Here is a 20,116-nt window from a genome sequence, read left to right as displayed (position 1 = left end):
CGAAGGCACTGAGGCGTTACCGTAATCCGCCTGGTGCCGGCGTGCCACGCCGTCCAGGGAACCCGACTCTGTAGCCAGTGCTGAAGCGGCCGCATGTGCATCAACCCGAGAGGGATAACCCCCGTCGAGGACGGCATGTGCCCCAGGAGCCTCTGAAAATTCTTCAGCGGCGTCGAGGGATTCTGACTGATCAACGTCAGACAACGCAGCACTGACTGTGCACGCTCGTTGGTGAGACGTGCTGACATATGGACAGAGTCTAGTTCCATACCGAGGTAAGAGGTGCTCTGCGCGGGGGAGAGCTTGCTCTTCTCCTGGTTGACCCGGAGGCCTAGACGGTCTAGGTGCCGAAGCACAAGGTCCCTGTGCGTGCACAACACATCTCGCGAGTGTGCCAAGACAAGCCAGTCGTCAAGATAGTTTAGCACTCGCACGCCTTGCTCCCTGCCAGGAGCTAAGGCAGCCTCCACTAGCTTGGAAAAAACCCGTGGAGACAGGGCCAGACCGAATGGCAGGACCCTGTACTGATTCGCCCTTCCCTCGAACACGAACCGTAGGAACGGCCGGTGTCGGGGGAGAATAGAGACGTGAAAGTACGCGTCCTTCAGGTCGATTGCCACGAACCAATCCTGGTGACGTACCGAGCCCAGGATGCGCCTCTGCGTCAGCACTCTGAACGGCAGCTTGTGCAGGTGCTTGTTCAGGTGCCGCAGATCCAAAAATGGGCCGCAGCCCCCCGCCCTTTTTTGGGCACGATGAAGTACTGGCTGTAAAACTCGGACGACATCTCGGTTATAGGGACGGGTTCGACCGCACCCTTCGCCAGAAGGGCGGCGACCTCCTGCCGAAGTACGGAAGCATTCTCTCCTCGCCCCGAGGTGTACAGAATGCCACGAAACTTGGGGGGGGCGCCTGGCGAATTGGATCGAGTAACCGAGACGGACCGTCCTCTCTATCCAGTGTGACGGGCTGGTGCGCTACCAAGCGCCCAAGAACCGTGACAACGGGACCAGAGGGACAATCTGCCTCACCGTGCCGGGGGAGGCTGGTTCGGTGGCTGACAGTACGGTCACCTCGCACAGGGGGGACCCCCAGGGAGGTTGACGGCTCTGTATGTTTACCTGCTTCAGGCGGCCCAACGCAATGTCCGGAGGAGATTGCGGTCGGCGGCCCGATCCATCCCATACACCGTCTGCACGAGTGTGTTGTGGAGGAAAACCCAGGGGAGATTTGTCTCTTTGAGAGTATGTGGGCGCCGGACCCTGAAAAGGGCCCAGACTCGATGGAACGCGGCAGGCAGCGTCCTTTTCCGATCCGGCATTGGAAAGGCCGGGATTCGGGCCCAGTAAAATCTCCCCCTGGTTCATCCCGTCAGGGCCGCTTTAAAGAGCCTCTTGGCGGGCTGCTGACGGGGAACAGATGCCCTCTTCCGCGGGGGTCCACCTCTGGTGGGTCGTCCTCTGGGAGGTTCCTTAACCGGAGGGCCGCCGCGGGAGGGCAGGGCTGCTGGGAACCAGACTGTGCCCGAGACCATGCCGACCTGTTGGCGGGCACGTTGCCGCGTGGCAGGATCATTTCGATCGCCTCAGTCTGCCAGACCGCGGAGAACTGCCGTCCCCCACGGTATCACCAAGCAGCCCTGCTTGCGAGATGGGCGCATCCAGAACCGACGTTCTGGGCGCCGCTCACCTGCGCAAGACTAAGCCACAGATGCCTCTCTTGGACCACCATTGTGGACATCGACCGACCCAGTGCACGTGCCGTGGCCTTCGTCGCTCGTAGCGCGAGGTCTGTGGCAGTACGTAGCTCTCATACGAGTTGGGTCGAACTTCCCGTCGTCCAAATCCTTCAGGACTTACCTGAAAAACCCGGAGGACCGCCATGGCGTGGAGAGCGGAGGCGGTTCGTCCAGCAGCACTGCAAGTCTTCGACGAGTGTCGAAGAGCTTACGTGCTCTGGACGGGAGTCTAGGTCGAGCCCCCCCCAGTGGCAGCTGTCTGCGGGCACAAGTGGCCCGCGACTGCACGCTCCACGCGGGGAACGTCAACATAGACTCTAGCCGCCCCACCAACCAGGGAAGTCACAGCCACAGAGCCCTCCGGCCTGAAACGCGCCAAAAGGAGCGCATTCCAGGACTTGGCGAGCTCGTCATGCACCTCCGGGAAAAATGGTAACGGAGCGGGGCGTGGCTTTTGACCATGCCCCCGAAACCGCGCATCTAGCCGCGAGCGTTCCGGCGAGGATGTTGTTACACCCTGCAACCCGATGCACGCGGCTGCCCGGGAAAGCATGGCCGACATCTTAGCCCGAGTCTCCTCCGGAGCTCTCTTCTCCGATGCCAGCAGGCAGCTGTCCGACGCAGCGACAGAGATAGCGTCATCATCCGTGTGCGAAGTCTTACCACTATGAGACGGCCGTCTGCCGCTCGTAGGGGACGAACCAGGTGAGCGTGAAGAGGTATAGATGGTCCGCGAGCGTGAAGCTGACGGAGTGACATCTATCGCGTCCCTAAATCACCCCCGCCGCTCGCCAAAGCGGTCAACCTCGCCGAAACGGCAGCTGAACACGCCTGGGAAACAGACGGGGTGGTGGCAGCGCTCGAAAGAACGTAGCCAACCGTGACCGCAACACCCTGATTGCTATGTCCGCACACACGGGACATTGCATCAGTGAAAACCTGCCTCAGCATGCTTGAGCCCCAAGCAAGTGACACAGGAATCATGGCCGTCAGACTCCGGGATGAGTCTGTCGCACCCAAGGATACAGCTACGAAACATGCTCGTAGCCGGAGGGACTTACCTCTTAAGGTCTGTAGCCTTCTGCCGAAACGCCCAGGGGAAGTCCACCGAAAGGAGAAGTCCGCTGCTCCGCGTCATAAATCCAGCAGGTTTTTCTCGAAGTCGAGTATCGCGTGTAGCATCAGCAAACACACAGGTTCCGAAGAACAAAGGATGAGTGAATGACCGCCGCCATCTTCCTTTGTACCCGTATGCACGGGGCGGAGACTGGCGTGCGCGTGCCATTCGCCAAGCCCATTGGCGTTTTATTAATTAATTATCTCGGAGAAGGTAGGTTCTCAAGATCAAACCCCAGTCAGTCTCTCACAACGTCGAGAGACCGACTGAAGGGGAACTGTAATTAGAATTCATAATCAGAAATCAGTGTTAAATTTCTAACAGACAGACGAACACTCAGACAGAGACTTTGATAGATAGATTATCCTATCAATATGTGGTTTTATGTCCATGCTTTGTCCATTTGTAACCAATGGAGTGCATGAGAAACATCAGACACGCAATCATTATATTACTTAAATAGCTTGCTGGTTGAGTGAGGGTGTTGTAGTGCTAATCATCAGGGGTCGTGGGGGTCCCCCAAACTGCTATTAACACTCAGATGCAAAACCCGACCTCTGGTGATCATTAGGGTTGGGGTAATAGTTTGGGCTTTTTTCGTTTCTGGCGAGTGGAAGCATTCGTTCTTTTTAAACTTTTCGAATGATTATTTCACCCCCCTACGTTAACCAGAGAGGATGAGATGTTTAGTCTGTTTCATCGGACGCACACGTACCTGACCCTCAGTTAACTTCTGGTTTGTGTTTGGCTAGTGTAATTAAAATTATTTTATATAATTTACATTAATATTCATTTATTCATTAATAAATAACATTTTGTAGAATTTTTTTGTATGTTCATCTAATTAAATAAACAATTTCTTGAGTGGGTCCTGTTGTTTGGTTGCATTAAAATAAATCGTATGGTACATTGACATCTAGCGGTTAAGCTTGGTATTGGAGTCTAAATTTAAAATGCTGGAAAGACCAAAGTTTAGCTAAGTAACGCTTCTTCTCGGTTTCTATAAATTGTTTTCTACAAATGTTGCGGGCCGATGGTACAGTTTTTTTCTGTAGGATTTTGGCTTTGACAATACAAAACCAGTTTTCAACATGACAATTTGTGTCATGTGTTTCTTGTAGGTCATCTTTTCAAATCTCCACAGTGGGAAAATCGGAATGTTCTCTTTCATCAGCGTTACCATTATCCCTGGAAATTTGTTATTTGACTGCCATTTCAGTTTCCTTCACTGGATCTTTAATAGACATCAAGTACACTAGCAAAGTATTTTGTGAATGGTGACCTTGCCAATATTGTGTTGGCTTCTGGAGCGATGTAGTCGTCCACTCCCTGCTTCTCATCCAGTGTGTCTTCTGGAACTGTTCTTCCAAGTATTTGGTCATGAAGTTTTTGAAGACACTGCTTTACACATTGTTAGTTTGCTTTTATATAGAACACATGGCACATGCACTTGAAAATGTCTAATGCCCTCTTCAGACTTGTGGTGTTTACCAGTTGTGCCACACAGTGACTGGCAAACTCATTTAATCCCTTGTCTGTTGTTCTTCTGCCAATAACTCCTTGGATTGCCTTAATTGGGCAGAACATAGGTGAAGAACAGTCAGTCTCCTGAAGTCTGTGATTGTGTTGTTTCCTGTCACTAAATTGTAGCTTTCCATCAGGTAAACATATATGTCTTGTTTATTGAATGACAACAGGACACTATGGAGGAGTGCCCAACTGAAGTCGGTTTCAACCTGGTGTATGTGGTAGACAGTGAGTTTTCATATTTTTGTTACAGTCTGATGTAACACGAGAGAAACATTTGGGATTGTGTGGTCATTTGTTATCATTTCAGACACAGGAAGAGGAGGCTTATTTTTTACCTGTCCTGGTAGATTGATGATGTAGTACAAAACTGTCTTTGTCTGGCTTGGAATTCGGCTCACAACCCCTCCAGTGGCATCCAAATGCAGTGTAACAGGATGTCCTTTTCTGAGATGTTGTACAAGAATGACCAGTCCTGTCTCCGTGTATAGATGGACTATAGAACATGAATTGGAGGTAAAATTGGAAATGAGAAAATTAACTAAAGCTGGTAAGAGATATGATGATGATGATTCTGGTGTTAATTTTGATGTTGGACGTTACATCAGACTTTTGATTTCTAACATCTGATACACCTGTTTCAACAGGGTCGACATGAAGTTGATTCCTTGGTCAGTCAAGACCTCCTTAGCAAATCCGACTCTTGAAAACAACTGAACCAGTGACGTTGCCACATTCTTTGCCTTCACAGTTCGTAGAGGAAACACTTCTGGGTACCTTGTTGCATAGTCCGTTATTACCAACATGAATCGGTTCCCAGAACGGCTCTTCTCAAGAGGACCCACAACATCCATCCCCAGCCTTTCAAATGGTGTACCAATAATAGGCAGTGGTTGTAATGGGGCTCTCCTTGGCTGTTGAAGAGAAACTTTCTGGCAGTCAGAACAACTTTTGCAGAAACGGGCTACTTCTTTTTCCAGTCCGGGCCATCCAGTTCCGTCACGGAAACATCCATTTCACCAGACACTTTTCCTCCCTCAAGTTCATCCCTTACCCCCGATTGCTCTTCAGCCCTTTTCTCCTCTCGTGGTATGGCTAGATCTTTTTTCTTAGTTCCTCGACTCATATTGAGAAGGAAGAGAACTAAAACAACCACGAGGGGCCAAAAAAATAAAAACCTTGTTTCTTTCAATAACCGGAAAGATCCCACCGCTGCCACCATATGTGAGAGACCGAACATTAAGGCAAGTAATCCACAAGCTCAACTCATAGACGCTTGATCATTTATTTCTTCCTCAAAGAAGACAAGGCATAACTAAAGATAAACATCAACCTGACAAAAAATTACTTGACAATAAACAGGTTCAATCAGGCAATGGAGACCTTTTTCAACAACATCTACCCCTTTCCTTTTAAAGGTGTTAGATGAGACCATTTAACACACCGTGGTAATAATTATACAATTCTCAACATTAACAATCAACACTACAACTTTACCATGGGTTTTTTATAAAATAAGCATGTCCACAATTATCGATCAACTCAACCAATAATTTAAACTTGATTTTATCGGCTTAAAAACCAATCTGTTGAGACAGATTCTGTTCTTGAATTCTCCCACTCGGCTCATCGGTAAATGGCACGTCCCGGCGGAACCAAAATCAAATAAGTTCCTTGCTTCTGGCCGGACTCCAATCTTTGTCACCCCGGAACTCTCTCCAGCATCCACACCCGAGGACTCCAACGCATCACACCGGTAAACTCAATAAGAAATATGTATTAATAAAAAGGTATATGGGAAAAGGTATTGTAACCAATCTGCGGGCCCTACAAATCGGTATCGATGTGAACTTGTTAAACAAATGAATTAAGCAAAACATAACTATCCTTGTCCCGTGTGGTTCTTACAACAAATATTCTCCTGTGTTACATATATATATATATATATAAAGGATAACAAAATATTGAACAATTTATGTGGGTGTTTGGTGATCCAGGAGGACTACGTGACTTCCCTTGTCGAAAAGCTAAATTCTATATGTGCTGATGTTTCTCTGTGTCTTCCTCTTCCCTCAGAAAACCCTACTCATAGTTTTCTTCCAGGATAAAGAGTGTTCGTGAAAAGTCTGAAGCCTACCAAGGTTGGAGAACCAAAGTACCACGGACCAGCAACTGTGATTGCCGTAACCAGGACAGGAGTTCTGACAGATTACCAGTCACAGTGGATACACGCTTCTAGATTGAAGTCGTGTTCTTCAGGAGAGCAGGCAAGCTCCAATTTAAAATAGACTCTCAAAAAAGGATTCACCTTACTGCATTTTAGGGTGGGTGAAGCACTGACTACGCTGAGGAAAGAACTACCTTTCGTGAGGTGGGGGCCACCCGAAGCAAGAAGATAGATGGCCCATTGAGTCAACAGTGCTGACCCCATAATTCCCCTGAAGTGCACTAAGGGCCAAATTAACAAATCAATTCTAATTTGTTATGGATATATTCAAAAATGACTCTTTCATCGAGGAAAAGTCATAGGAAGATAACTTTGTGTGTGGACTGACAAACCTCCTCCGCTCTTTGGCTTTGCTGCCTAGTTGTCCTCCTTGACTCCAATTATTCAATAAATACCCTAGACTTGAGATGCTGCAGAGCAATCAGGGGTAAGGTACCTTGCTCAAATCAAGTCACTTCAGTCACAACCTGCTGGCACTAAGATTAGAACCAACAAACTTCTGATCACAAGCCCAACGCTCTAACCACTAGGCCGCATAAAACATATAAGGTTATGAATATGTTGAAAATATCAGACAGAAAATATCAGACAGACTATAAATTCCAATATGCAGTGTTAAGTGATGCCATCAAATTAACCAAATCAAATGTGGTCTGATCTATGACAATCAAAATAATGTAAATTGTGTGTGCGGGGTAGCTAACTGTTATCAGGGCGCATGCAATATGACCTGATGCTCCTCTTATTTTTAGCCCTCAGCCACACCTTTTTCCCTCTTTCTATCTTTTGGAAGTCACTCTCCGTGAGAGTTTAATCTGAGGATGCCGGTTTCTTTTTGGGTTTCTCCTTGGAGAGATTGGCACTCGAGTGGAGGTGGGCCCACTACCAGTCATAAACACTCCCTCCCTGTCACCTGTTTCTTCTGTCCACATGTCAGCCTCCTCTGTGCTTATTTGCTGCTCCAACCAGGGCTCTGTCCAGAGCCTCCTGAATCATAACTCTCCGTTCCCTCTTCTCCTTCCCATGGGCTCAGGCCTCTCCTTGCATATGCAATGACTCTTTCCACCCCGTCTTGGACCTGTACTAACACCGCACCAAGCCACAGTTCTAAGACATCAGTCTGCAGCAGAAAGGGCTGACTGTAGCCTGGTTACCCTAGCACTGAAGCACTTATCAGTTTTTCTTTTAAAGACTGAAAGGCCTTCTCGCATTCAGCAGTCTACAGAAATGGCTGGTCAGGGCCTGGGCTTTTCTGGGTCCCTCTTCTCTTCTTTTTAGGGTCACCGGAGGTAAGGTAGTATAACAGAGCAGCCATGTTAGAGTAAATCTTTACGTACCTCCTATAATAACCCAAAAAAAACTACTGCACTTTTCACGATTAGTAGCCCTCTCCCAATCCTTGACCTTGTTGATCTTCTCTGGGTCTGTCCTGATGCCCTCCGCAGACACCAAGTGACCCAAGTACTGCACTTCCTTTCTCACAAGCTGGCACTTGGACTGCTTTAGTTTCAGGCCATGCTCCCTAAGCCTATAGAAAGCCAGCTGAAGCCTCTCTAAATGTTCATTAAAAGACTTAGAGAAAATGATAATGTCGTCAAGATAAATAAGGAGATGGGTAAGATTTAAGTCCACAAATCAGGAGGTTATCAGTCTTTAAAATGTGGAAGGTGACTTTTGCAGCCCAAAAGGCATTCTATTAGCCTCAAACAGATCCATGGGAGTGCTGAATGCTGTCTTGTGCTTGTCTTGTTCCGCAACCTCCACCTGCAAGTATCCAAAGCTTCTAAAGCCTCCTCTATCCTTGGCAGAAGGAATGCATCTCGAGTGCCGCAGGAGTTGAGCTTCCTGTAGTCAATACACAATCAGAGTGACCCATCTTTCTTGGTCACAACCACAACAGGGGATGCGTACCATTTCCATCAATAACCGCCTCACATCTTGCCACTGGGAGGGGGATATTTTGCGGTATGGCAGTTGTAAAGGTCTCAGGTCAACCAGGGGAATCTCGTGATGTACTGTTGTGGTGTGACCATAGTCCATGGGATGTTGGGAGAACACATCTGCATTCTGTTCCAGCCTATCCCGAAGTAGTGCACGTTGGCCTCACATTCTACCACTACTTCACTTAGTCTGGACCAAGTAGTGACTAGCTGTGACAAGCCCCTCTGCTCCCAACCTTCACTATGCTCTCTATCTAGGAACTCTACCACCTTTTCCACCAGGACTGTACTGGCCAGACTTGTCGTCTGATCATATTGACTCGCTGGGAAAGATTCATCACTCTAACTGGAGCACAACCTCTTTTCACATTAGCAAGCACTTTGGCCACTAAGACATCCTGTGGGAGTTGCAAGAAGGGATGGTCTTCTATCAAGGCTGTTTAAGTCTTCCTTTGAGGGCTAGCTTTAATCCTACACCTTAAATCCATCTCTTTCCCACCAGGGAGGCATATTGTATGACCAGTGTAAACAGCAGGATCATGCATTTTACTTTGCTTGGCGCTTCCCACCTTCAGTAAAGCAGTGTACCACTCTGGATACTTCTCTTTGACCTGGTGCAGAAACTGTGAAACAAGAGGTGCTATAAGGTGGGTTCGGGAAATAGCCGGCCTTTGTTCCATGCAATAATTTCCGACTCAAATACACTACAGGATGCATTTCCTCATTTCTTCCTTTATTCTTAGTGCTCCTAATCTCATTTCAGATGCATTTGTTTTGGAACGGGAAGTTCAACAGGTTCAGGTATGGTCTCTCGAGGCACATAACACACACTAGTGAGAGTCTTTGTCAAATGCGGGCTAGAAGTCTTCACGGGTAAAAAGCTTCGGACACGGGTCGGGTATATTATTAGGTTCTTCGGGTCTCGGGAAATATAAAGTAAAAATGTTTTTTGCTGAATTGACCCGAGGAAGACCCGAACTCTCCTGTACAATAGTTACCAACTCTCCTGTGTGCGTGTAGTTACCAACTCTCCTCTTGCGAAAAAAACAGATCTGTGCAGGGGATTAATCAGGAAACTGGATTAAGCTGTGTCTTTATGCTGTTTTGCGTAGGCTATTTAGCCTGAGTTTGCGCAATTTGCCAGAGCAAAACAATAGGATCAACGTTTCCATTGCCATATCAATTTCATTTACATTAATAATGTTTAAATTTAGGTCTAGTCGGGTTTGAAAAAAAATATACGATGGGTCGGGTCGGACTCGGGTCTAACGTTATCGGGTCTGTCTCGGGTTCGGGGCTTAAATTTTTTTTTTTAATTGGCATGTCGGGTTCGGGTAAAAGTGATTCGGGTCATTTCAGGTCGGGTAAAGATCTTTGGACCCGAGAAGACCTCTAATGCGGGCACATTATTTATATAGCGCTCTTGACTATTTTCATTGTTACAAACCAGCTGTACAAGAAAACATTGACTATAAGCAAAACATATAAGGTTATGCAAGTCAAAATACAGGTCATATATCAGACAAGACTATAAATTCCTATATGCAGTGTTAATTAAATAAAACTATAAAATTCTAGCAGCCCCCCCCCCGGCCAGGCAGACAGTGCAAAACAGTATGCAAACAGTGGCGAGGAACCCAAAACTCCATTGGAGGAGAAAAAAACCTCAGAGGGAAACCAGGCCTAACCAGGGGATTCCAGTTCCCCTCTGGCAAAAGCTGCAGCCTCTGCACAAACACGATAGTGCTTGCACAACAAGGCAAAAATAAAAAAAGTTAGATTTAAAATTATCATTAATAATCTAATAGCGGCTGAAGTTTTGTAGAGTCGCCACGTTCTTCGTCCAGCTTTATCATCAAAGCATTTGTCAGGTCTGGGCATGGACTGCGTTCTGCCCTCTCTGGTAACATTGGAAAACATGATACAAGACTGGCTGAGAGTGGAGTACTGTTCTCCACTATTTGATGCAACAAATGCCTCAGTTGTCATTGGAAGCTTAAATCTTTGGAATATATATATTATGATAGTGTAGTGTATGCAAGATTAAAAAGATGCGTCTTTAGTCTAGATTTAAACTGACAGAGTTCCAACAGAGAAGACTGTTCTAAAGTTTAGGCGCTAGATAGGAAAATGACCTGCCGCCTGCACTTGATCTTGAAATTCTAGGCATTACCAACTGACCTGACGCCTGAGAGCATATTGCACGTGAAGGACTGTAATACTTGAGTTCACTCAAATAGTGACACTGCCCACTAGTGGGCATAGGCTGATATATTCCATTAATAATTAGAAGTTACAAATTTTCAAATGTTATCTACTTCATAATAATTATTTAACAAACGGAGTGTCAATTAACATTGAATACAAATTAAATAGAATTTAGATTTAGGTTAAGGTTAGGTGTAGGGCTTTAATATCTCATTAAGTTGCCATCATATTAATATTTTTTTATGAATATAATGATATTCAACACAGCACAATGTTCAATGCAGAACAATACTGATGTGCAAATAGTAACTGTAACGAGCAAGGCGGGAGGAGAGCCGTGAGGGAAAGGTCGAGGTCGGTGGCGGGAGTGATAATGAGTGTCAGCTCTGCGTGCACCGGTCTCGCATTTCTCACGGAGGAGCTCTGGAAGCATAGAAGGACAGGCCACAGGAGGGTACGACAAGAGAGGACCAGGCCTGGATGTTATGTTTTATTATGTTTGTATGCAGGGTTCTAAATTAACTTTTTTGATCACCAGCCAATGTGGCTGGTAACTTTCTAAAGTTACCAGCCAATCAGAATTTCCACTAGCCAATTTTTTTCCGGGTGAAAATATGAGTAACACTGAATGCATTTGATCATTTTATTAACAATTTTGGCATGAAAAATACATATAAAGTACAATACATACAACAAAATATACACAGAAAGTGCATACATTTCAAGTTTGGGATTTATCTACAGTATCTATCTTTATATCTATCTACAGTATCTATCTTTCTATCTGTCTTTATATCTATCTACAGTATCTATCTTTATATCTTTATATCTATCTTTCTGTCTTTATATCTGTCTATATCTATCTACAGTATCTATCTTTCTATCTGTCTTTATATCTGTCTTTATATCTATCTACAGTATCTATCTTTATATCTTTCTATCTATCTTTCTATCTGTCTTTATATCTGTCTATATCTATCTACAGTATCTATCTTTATATCTTTCTATCTATCTTTATATCTGTCTTTATATCTGTCTTTATATATATCTGCAGTTTTAATCCTTAGGCTCTCCTGATGACTTCGGGCACTCTCATGGTCCTTTACTGCCTCGACTTTAAAATTAGTAGTTCCTACCACGAAATTGTTCGTTTTGTTTTTTTCTTTCGCGTACATGCGGCAATCCTGACAAAACATGACGACATTTTCGTGATCAAACACAAGCCATTCACGACCCGTCAGCCATTTGGCATTAAATTTTCTTTTCTTCGTTTCTCTGTTGATATCCTCATCCCCTGCCTCATTCCTCTTCTCGCCCCCAGAAGTCTGTCCCAACCACCGCCTCATTTAGTTTAGCTAATCTTAACTTTATACTTTACTTTGCTAGCTAGCTAGCTATCTAGCTAAACTCCGTCTTATTTCAGTCTGCTCCCTGCTCTGGCTCCGTTCGTTTCCATGGTTTCTCGCGCTGGTTTCACTACAAACTGCGCGCAGCCAACGGGCGTATGAAACGTCACCACGTAGCATTACGAAACAGTGTTCTTGGGAAATGTAGGAAGTACTGTCAGGTGGATAAATGCATAGGATAAATGAACGAGAACAGAGCCTTATGTATCATGCATGTAATGCCTCATGCATCACCGGCCAAACTGGCTAGTAAGTTTTTATTAACACCCGCCAAAATGAATTTTTACCCGCATTTGGCGGGTTGGCGGGTGTTAATTTAGAACCCTGTTTGTATGGTATAAATGTTAATCTAATTTTGAACGTGAAATTTAATTTTCCACCAGTAGGGGTAAAAAAAGTTTGTGAAAGATGACCACTGTCAGCGACATGGCTGCGCCGGCGACGGTACAATGAGCTTTATAAGACCGCCCACCTTACTTGCATGTGGGTGGTCTTAGTCAACACACTTGCTAGGGTGTGGTTTCAGGCAAGTCTGGGTGAGCATTCGCTTCTATAAAATACATCTTTTGTTTCCGACACTTAAATTTGACGTGTCTAATACATGCATTGGCAACTTATAACACACCACAGACAAAGAAAAACACGTATTTCCGTCGAATAACCCCGTTAAAAAAATACCCACCGGGCTATATAAAAAACGAAGAAAACTCACACTTTTCCATCGGTCCCTTACTTACAGCTCCGCAAAGAGAGCTCTCCCGGTTTAACGCACATTGCGACGGCTTTTGTGGTGCAGTGTTTATCATACCGAGCGAAAAGAATATTAAAGAAGGCTGTGAAATATTATCAGCTTCGTCCTTACAGTGGTAATATTATCAAGATATTTGAAGGGCAAGTCGAGTTATTGGCGTTTCATCACTGAATGTGTCGGGAATATCGAAAACAAATCTAACTTTACCCCGTTCTTTGAGCGTGTCTGTTATATTTGCACTGGCATGAACAAGCACTGGACGACACGCACATCAGGAGCGCGGTGAGAGCGCAATTTCTCCGTTAACATCATGTGAAAATCATAATGTAAAAAACGCTTCTAGGTGGACCTTAAGGCGATCTTCCTTGATAAATCAAACGTTAAAGTTAAGACTCCTGTGGGATATCCAGGAAAACTTTACACATACTTCAACCGTGTTTTGGGTAAGTGTGTTCATATTTAAACTCTAGAGATATAGACTGGTCTGGTTATATTTTATGACTCTATTCATTTCATTTTTTATTGTTTTGACAATTCTTTGAAAAACACGACATGTTGGATTTGATTTGATTCTTTTTATGTTCTCTGCTACACTATATTCTCACTGTGGGTTTGTTTGTCAAATTGTATTTCTGTACATCTTGTCTTCAAAAAGTTATTCAAATAAATGCCATTGAACCCACATTGACATTGTGGGACAACATGCCCCAATAATGTGTTAAACAGGATTTTAAATCTGCACAGTGGGACATTTTCATAAATGAAAGGTCTTTTAAGCTAAGACATTTGATGAAAATGCTTTTTTAAAGTTCCATAGGTAACAGACAAGGCATTGCTTTGGCAAACTAAAGAAAAAAATATTTAGGCTACAATTTTAACATAAATCACACGTGAATGGACATGACTTGTAATATGCATTAAATGGTTATAATCGGCCAGTAGGGTTTATTTTTCACACGTTTATCCAACATCCATAGAAAAATATGAAACATGTTATTTTACTGTAACTTGAAACTACTGGACCAGATGTTGGAAACAAAATAATTGTCTAAATAGACTTTTAATTGAAATCTTCTGTTTATGACAGTCAGCCTTGCTCTAGCCATGAAACTATGCCAGTTTAACATTCCTATCATGGCGATACAATTTAATAATTATTGCTATAAGTGATGCCAAGTTAACACTGATAAGAATGATTTGAAATTATTCTCTTCCTGCAGACAAATCGAGATCGATATCAAGTTGAGCTTTTCCCCAAAGAAACAGTCCTGCCAATGCAAAATGCGTGACTCAAAACCAAAGTCAAGTCTGTTGTGGAGATTCATGCCAATTCTGTGTGTTTGGGCCAATATAACACAGCGAAGCAGCGCCTGCCCCAAATCATGTGCATGTTACGCTCCAACAGAGGTCCACTGCACATTTAGATACCTGAGTGAAATACCCAGAGAGATTCAGCCAGCTGTTGAGAGAATTAACCTGGGGTAAATCTGGCCATCCTCTCTAACCTTGTCATTGTCATTTTTGTTTGTTTATGACAAAAACTTATATTCACTGTTCTTTGTGTCAGGTACAACAGTTTAACAGCTCTTAAAGTAAATGACCTCGTTGGGCTAAAATATCTGGAGCTATTAATGCTGCATAGTAATGCCATCAAGATTATTGAAGATAGATCCTTCTACAATCTCACATCCCTGCAGGTAATATACCATTGCAATGAGAGAAACATATTCATTTGATACTACTTGTTTTAACTATTCAAAAAGTTTTAAATGTAAAATAATTTAGGGACAGTTTCCCCAAAAAGTCTGCTGTTTTTTATTCACTCTCATGTGGTTAAAACCTTTTTCTTAACTCTTTCTTCTGAGAAACAAAAAATAAATGTCTGAGTGGTTTCTTTTCAAGTGAACTTTGCATCATGAAATGACACTTTTGGGGAGAACACCTCTTTGTGACTGCTTCTTGGGATAAAAGCGTCTGCCAAATGACTAAATGTAATGTAAATGTCTAAGGAATGTATGCAACTAGATCTGCAACTAGGCATCACGATACCAAAACTACACACTCAAGCAGCTTTACAAATAATCATGTTTAAAATACTGGTACTAAAAAAACTAAGTACTGACTAAACTTGTTTACTCCAGTTGAAGTAAAGAAGTATGGGCTCTTACATGGACTTTAGTAAAAAGTAGCCATTTCTACTACCTGGCCCTCACATCAAATTAAAGCAATATTAATAATATCTGTCACCCTGGACCACGAAACCGGTCATAAGTAGCACGGGTATATTTGTGACAATAGCCGAAGATCCATTTTATGGGTCAAAATTTAAAAATGTTCTTTTATGCCAAAAATCATTAGACTTTTAAGTAATGATCTGGTTCAGATCTTGTTGTCACGACACCGTAAGGAGCACTGGGAAGCGCTACCCCCTCAGGCTGAATGGAGATAATTCACCAGTGGTGAGAACTCATGGGAGTAGTAGTGCGGGGCCAAGAGTGAGAAAGCATCAGATGGAACTACCCAAGGAGGGGATTCACTAAGTGTGGAGCACTAGCCCAGATACAAGGGTTCACCTCGTGAGGGAAACTCACACATACTGGGCTTGAATACGAGCTACTCCGCCGGGCTCGTTACCAGAAGTGCTTAGTGATTGATGGAATGCCTATACTTCATCCAGTGGAGGAAATAGGGAGTCTCACTCAAGACCCGGTCCGACACCGGCTCGACGCCCATGAGAAAAAGGCCCGGTGGAGTGAGGGTCTGTTGCCTAGTGGTTGGTGCTCTTGCCCGAGTGACCATGCTCACGGCTGCGGGAGACAGGTCACTTTGGATCTCCTCATCCTGTCCAGAGGCTAGACATGGAGGTTCCAGCGGTCTGGTCTCAGGTGCCAGACCATCAGGGGAATCCGCCAGGGGGAGTGGCCATCAGAGCATGTGCCTTAAGTCTTTCCTGCCGTCGCTTGGAGAGTGCGGAGCTGGCATGTCACAACGTCGAATTGTGGCTGTTGCATGCTGTGGGCACCCAGGGAGAAGGAAGCTCTCCTAGAGACCAAGTGGGCACCAGGCCCTGAGAAGGTTCTGGCTTGATGTGGGACATGGCAAGGACCGTCCCAGTGCGGCTTGACAGCAATAGCATGGCTGAAGCTGTGCCCAATGTCCTGGGTCTCTGCAGGTGGCTCCTTCCAGGGCCTCTTCCTGGGCTGCTGGCAGGGAGTTGATGCCCTCCTTTGAAATCTCCGTCCGCGGGGGCCATCTGAGGAGGGGTGCCGGAGGTTCGGAGGTCGTGGCTGCTGGGCTGCAGATGCCGTCAGGGACCTTGAACCCCTGGCAGGGGCCGGGTTGCAGATGACCTCCGTCTGCTACCTAGGTGAAAACTCGAAAGTCTTCGGCGGTGTCACCAAGAATCCCAAGCTGTGCGATGGCATCAAGCAAGCGGACTCTCTCAGTGCCTCACATCTGCGCAGGATTGAGCCAAAGGTGTCTCTCTTGGACCACAAGAGTGGACATCGTCAGACCCAGTGTACACGCCTTGGCGGCAATGCTTCAACAGATTTACGCCAAACGACACTGCCATATCACCACCACCGCTCGCTGCTGCAGCTGGCTTGCTGCAGCTGGCTGCAAAATCGCAAACGATTTTGTGCCAGCCATGACCGCAATGCCGTTACCACTAACGCTACTTCAGCATGCTGGAGACAGAGACATGTGACGCAGGTATCGTGCCTGTCTGGCTGAAGGATGGGGCGGTCGCACCCAAGACTACAGCGGCGAGACATGCCTGGGCGACATGTGCACGCTGTAGGAGAATTTACTCTTTTAGAAATATACTCTTTGAATACACCTCTGACCAACTACCGAAACGCCCATGGGAAGTTGCAAACGCCAGGACGAGTTCCGCTGTTCTGCATTGTAAATCCAGTAGGAAGAATCGAAGATCGCTCAGCACATGCCTTGCAGGTTCCGAAGAACAAAAGGGTGAATGAATGTGCACGGAGCGGAGTCTGGCGTGCCATCCCATTTGAGACCAAAGTCCTTTGTCATGTACAACCAAATGCTCAACATGTTAAATCAGTCTGTGGTTGCCAGTTCCCTATTTTACGCTGTGGTTTGCTGGGGAACAGGTGCGAAAGTGGATGATGTTAACGGGATGAATAAACAGTCTTTGATTTGATTGGTGACCGCTCTGCTCTGTAAACTGTAAAAAGCGCTATATCAATAAAATTTTAGTTTGGTTGAGTGGAGTAACCCGAGACCAACACTTTTCAAAATATCTTGTTTTGCTTTCTCCCAAAGAAAGTCACAGGTTTAGAATGACATGAGAGTGAAAGTGTGAGTATTTTTCAATGTATGGTAACCCATACTGTGAACACACAGAGCAAGTTGGAAGCATAAGAAATGACAGAATTTTCATTTTTGGTTGAACTACTACATTTCATCTTGGGCATTTAGTCAGAAAATGACTAGCCTTACAAAAGACAAACCAAGTATGCTTACATGATTTACTCACCCTCAAGGCATCATATGTGTACATGACTTTCTTCTTTCAGGCAAATACAGCCGAGTTATAATACCATTTATCCTGGCTCAACCAAGTATTAGATTAGGAGTGTACAGAGAGTGAGAGATCAAAGAACTGCTCGACGTGGCACCATGAAGCAAATCGATGCATTTGTTTAGGAGAAATGTCTATATTGACAACTTTAATACCGCTAATGTCTACGACATTGTTAGACATTAACATTAATAAAGTTGTAAATATGGATATTTCTCTTAAACCAACACATCAGTTTGCTTCAGAAGAACTTTTTTAACTCAATGGAGTTCTGTCGAGCAGTTCTTTGATCAGGAGATGCCCTTTTTGGAGCTTCAAAATCTCACTCTCTATTGGCTCCTATTCTAATCCTTCGATGAGCCATTATAAATGGTATTATAACTCGAACTGTATTCATCTGAAAGAAGAAAGTCATATACACCTAGGATGCCTTGAGAGTGAGTAAAACATGGTGTAAATTTGTCTGAAATATCCCTTTAACTGAATAGATGATGAATTAATGTGTTGATTTATGTTACCGTGGTAAATTATGAAATCATTGTGATGGTGTTCTGTTGGTCTAAAATATCAATTGCAGCATTATTAACAGTCTTTTCTGACTTTTCTGTCTAATTAAAACACATTTAGGTTCTGAAATTGAGTTATAACCAAGTTGAGAAGCTTGACAAGAATACATTTAGAGGCCTGGAGAATCTTGTACGGCTCCATATGGACCATAATCACATTACATTCATCCATCCAGAGAGTTTTTATGGATTGAAAATGCTACAGTTGATCAACCTTGAGGGAAATCTGCTCCAGCAGCTTCATCCGGACACTTTCGTATCATTGCGCCACAGCAGCATCTACAAATTCTCAACACTCAAGACAATTTACCTATCAGACAATTATTTTACCACATTGCCTGCATCTGTTCTTGCTGGTTGTTACAAAATAGAGAATGTCTTTCTTAGTGGAAACCCCTGGTCATGTGACTGTCAGATGAGTTGGCTTGCCGAGTGGATGAAGAAAAACCCTGGTGAGTGTATGGTCTATGATGACCAATTGTTGTTTTAAAATAAGAGAATAATATTCAGTGCACAAATGCATATCATACAAGAATCATATTGATATGGTTGGCAAACAAATGCTAACAGGTTTTTGTTATAATTGACAGGTGTTGTGAAATGCAAAAGAGATAGGACGATTGTTAAAGAACAGCTATGTCCTGTCTGTGAGTTCCCAGTTTCTTCGAGAGGCAGCAGTATTGTGCATTTACCTGATGATGGCTATACATGCATGAGACCATGGATTCATCCTCACCTGAAACAAAGAAATGTTACCTTGGGTGAAGATGACTACATTTCAGTCTCTCACAAAGATTTTGTTGCACCCATTGGCATGTTGGAAATTAACATCACTGATCAGTTCCACAATGTGGCCAGTATAGCATGTGTTGTGCAGAGACCTGTGGGAATTGACAACTTGACAATCACATATGGAGTAAATGGAAAAGATATACGTGCCCTAAGTGCAACTGTCTCAACGTCATTGGTCTGCAGCATTGATAATGATCATTTAAGCCAGATTTGGAACATCTTGGCTATCTATAGCGAGTCACCTATGCAACTTGAACGAGGGTTATCACTTTCTATGCAATCAGATACAGTTTATGCATACAAGCAAACAGCACCCACTACAGATGATGTGTTTACAGAAATTGAGGCAAAAATCAAAGCTCATCCTGCATGGTTAATGCAAGGTATGATAAGCTTACAGCTGGACCGCATGACAACAACTTTCCAGTCCCTTAATATTAAGTATTTCTCTAATGTTCAAATAGATGTTGACAGCAGCAAAGATAGTACAGATAAATATGGCTGGACAATGATCAGAAGGGACAATAAGACCAAAACCGAACACTCTGTCCTTGCTGGTAGACTGATTGAACTAAACTGCCAAATCTTTGGGGATCCAAAACCAACCACAAAATGGAGTCTACCAGATGGAAGTAAGATACATGCACCATACCACAGTGAGGATCAAAGGATTGTGGCAACTAATACAGGAAGACTTACTTTGAGATCAGTGGAAAGCTCAGACACAGGTGTCTATCACTGCATTGCCACAAACTTCTTGGATGCAGATGTCCTTGCCTTCAGGGTCACTGTATTGTCTCCATATATTAAAGAAGAAGAGGTTAATGGAGTTCAAATCTCACAAACTGTTGGTCAGAAAATATTTCTTGACTGCACCTCATCCAGCAGTCCAAAGGCTTCGATTCAGTGGATACTTCCTGATCAGACAGTTTTGGACAGATCTTTTGGAAAAAGAAAGCTTAACAGAAATGGTAGTTTGGAAATACGTGGACTGACGTTGTCAGATGCGGGGTTGTACAGATGCTTAGCTGCTAATTATCTAGGAGCAGATTTGATTGCCTCCCAAGTAATTGTTTTTAATGATTTGTCAACAAGCCCAATGCAGAGTGAGGAACATACTGTAGGTGGTATCCAGAAACATAGCAGCAGATATCACCCTCACAGCGTTAGTGAGGAGTCAATAAGTATTATCTCAGACAGACCATACACCCGATTTCATAAGGCTCCCACTATCAGAAGAGGCAACAGAAGAACTCAAATTATGGCAAGACAGGTCTTTAATAAAGCAACTA

At 44.3% G+C, this 20,116-nt stretch overlaps 1 protein-coding gene across 1 annotated transcript; it reads left to right on the top strand.

The window, feature by feature from the left end:
• Nucleotides 1-12,880: 12,880 nt before the first annotated feature.
• On the top strand, nucleotides 12,881-20,105 carry LOC306908767 (immunoglobulin superfamily member 10-like; the record flags this gene model as incomplete). Its single annotated transcript, XM_079481957.1, has 6 exons — nucleotides 12,881-13,357; nucleotides 14,135-14,395; nucleotides 14,482-14,611; nucleotides 18,094-18,484; nucleotides 18,623-20,065; nucleotides 20,098-20,105. Exons 2-6 carry the CDS (start codon nucleotides 14,196-14,198, stop codon nucleotides 20,103-20,105), a joined length of 2,172 nt encoding a protein of 723 aa, XP_079338083.1. The 5' UTR covers nucleotides 12,881-13,357; nucleotides 14,135-14,195.
• Nucleotides 20,106-20,116: the final 11 nt, after the last annotated feature.

Source organism: Barbatula barbatula, assembly GCF_947034865.1.
Source record: "Barbatula barbatula genome assembly, chromosome: 19".
NCBI lineage: Eukaryota > Metazoa > Chordata > Actinopteri > Cypriniformes > Nemacheilidae > Barbatula > Barbatula barbatula.
This window is presented reverse-complemented; position numbering and strand designations above follow the sequence as displayed.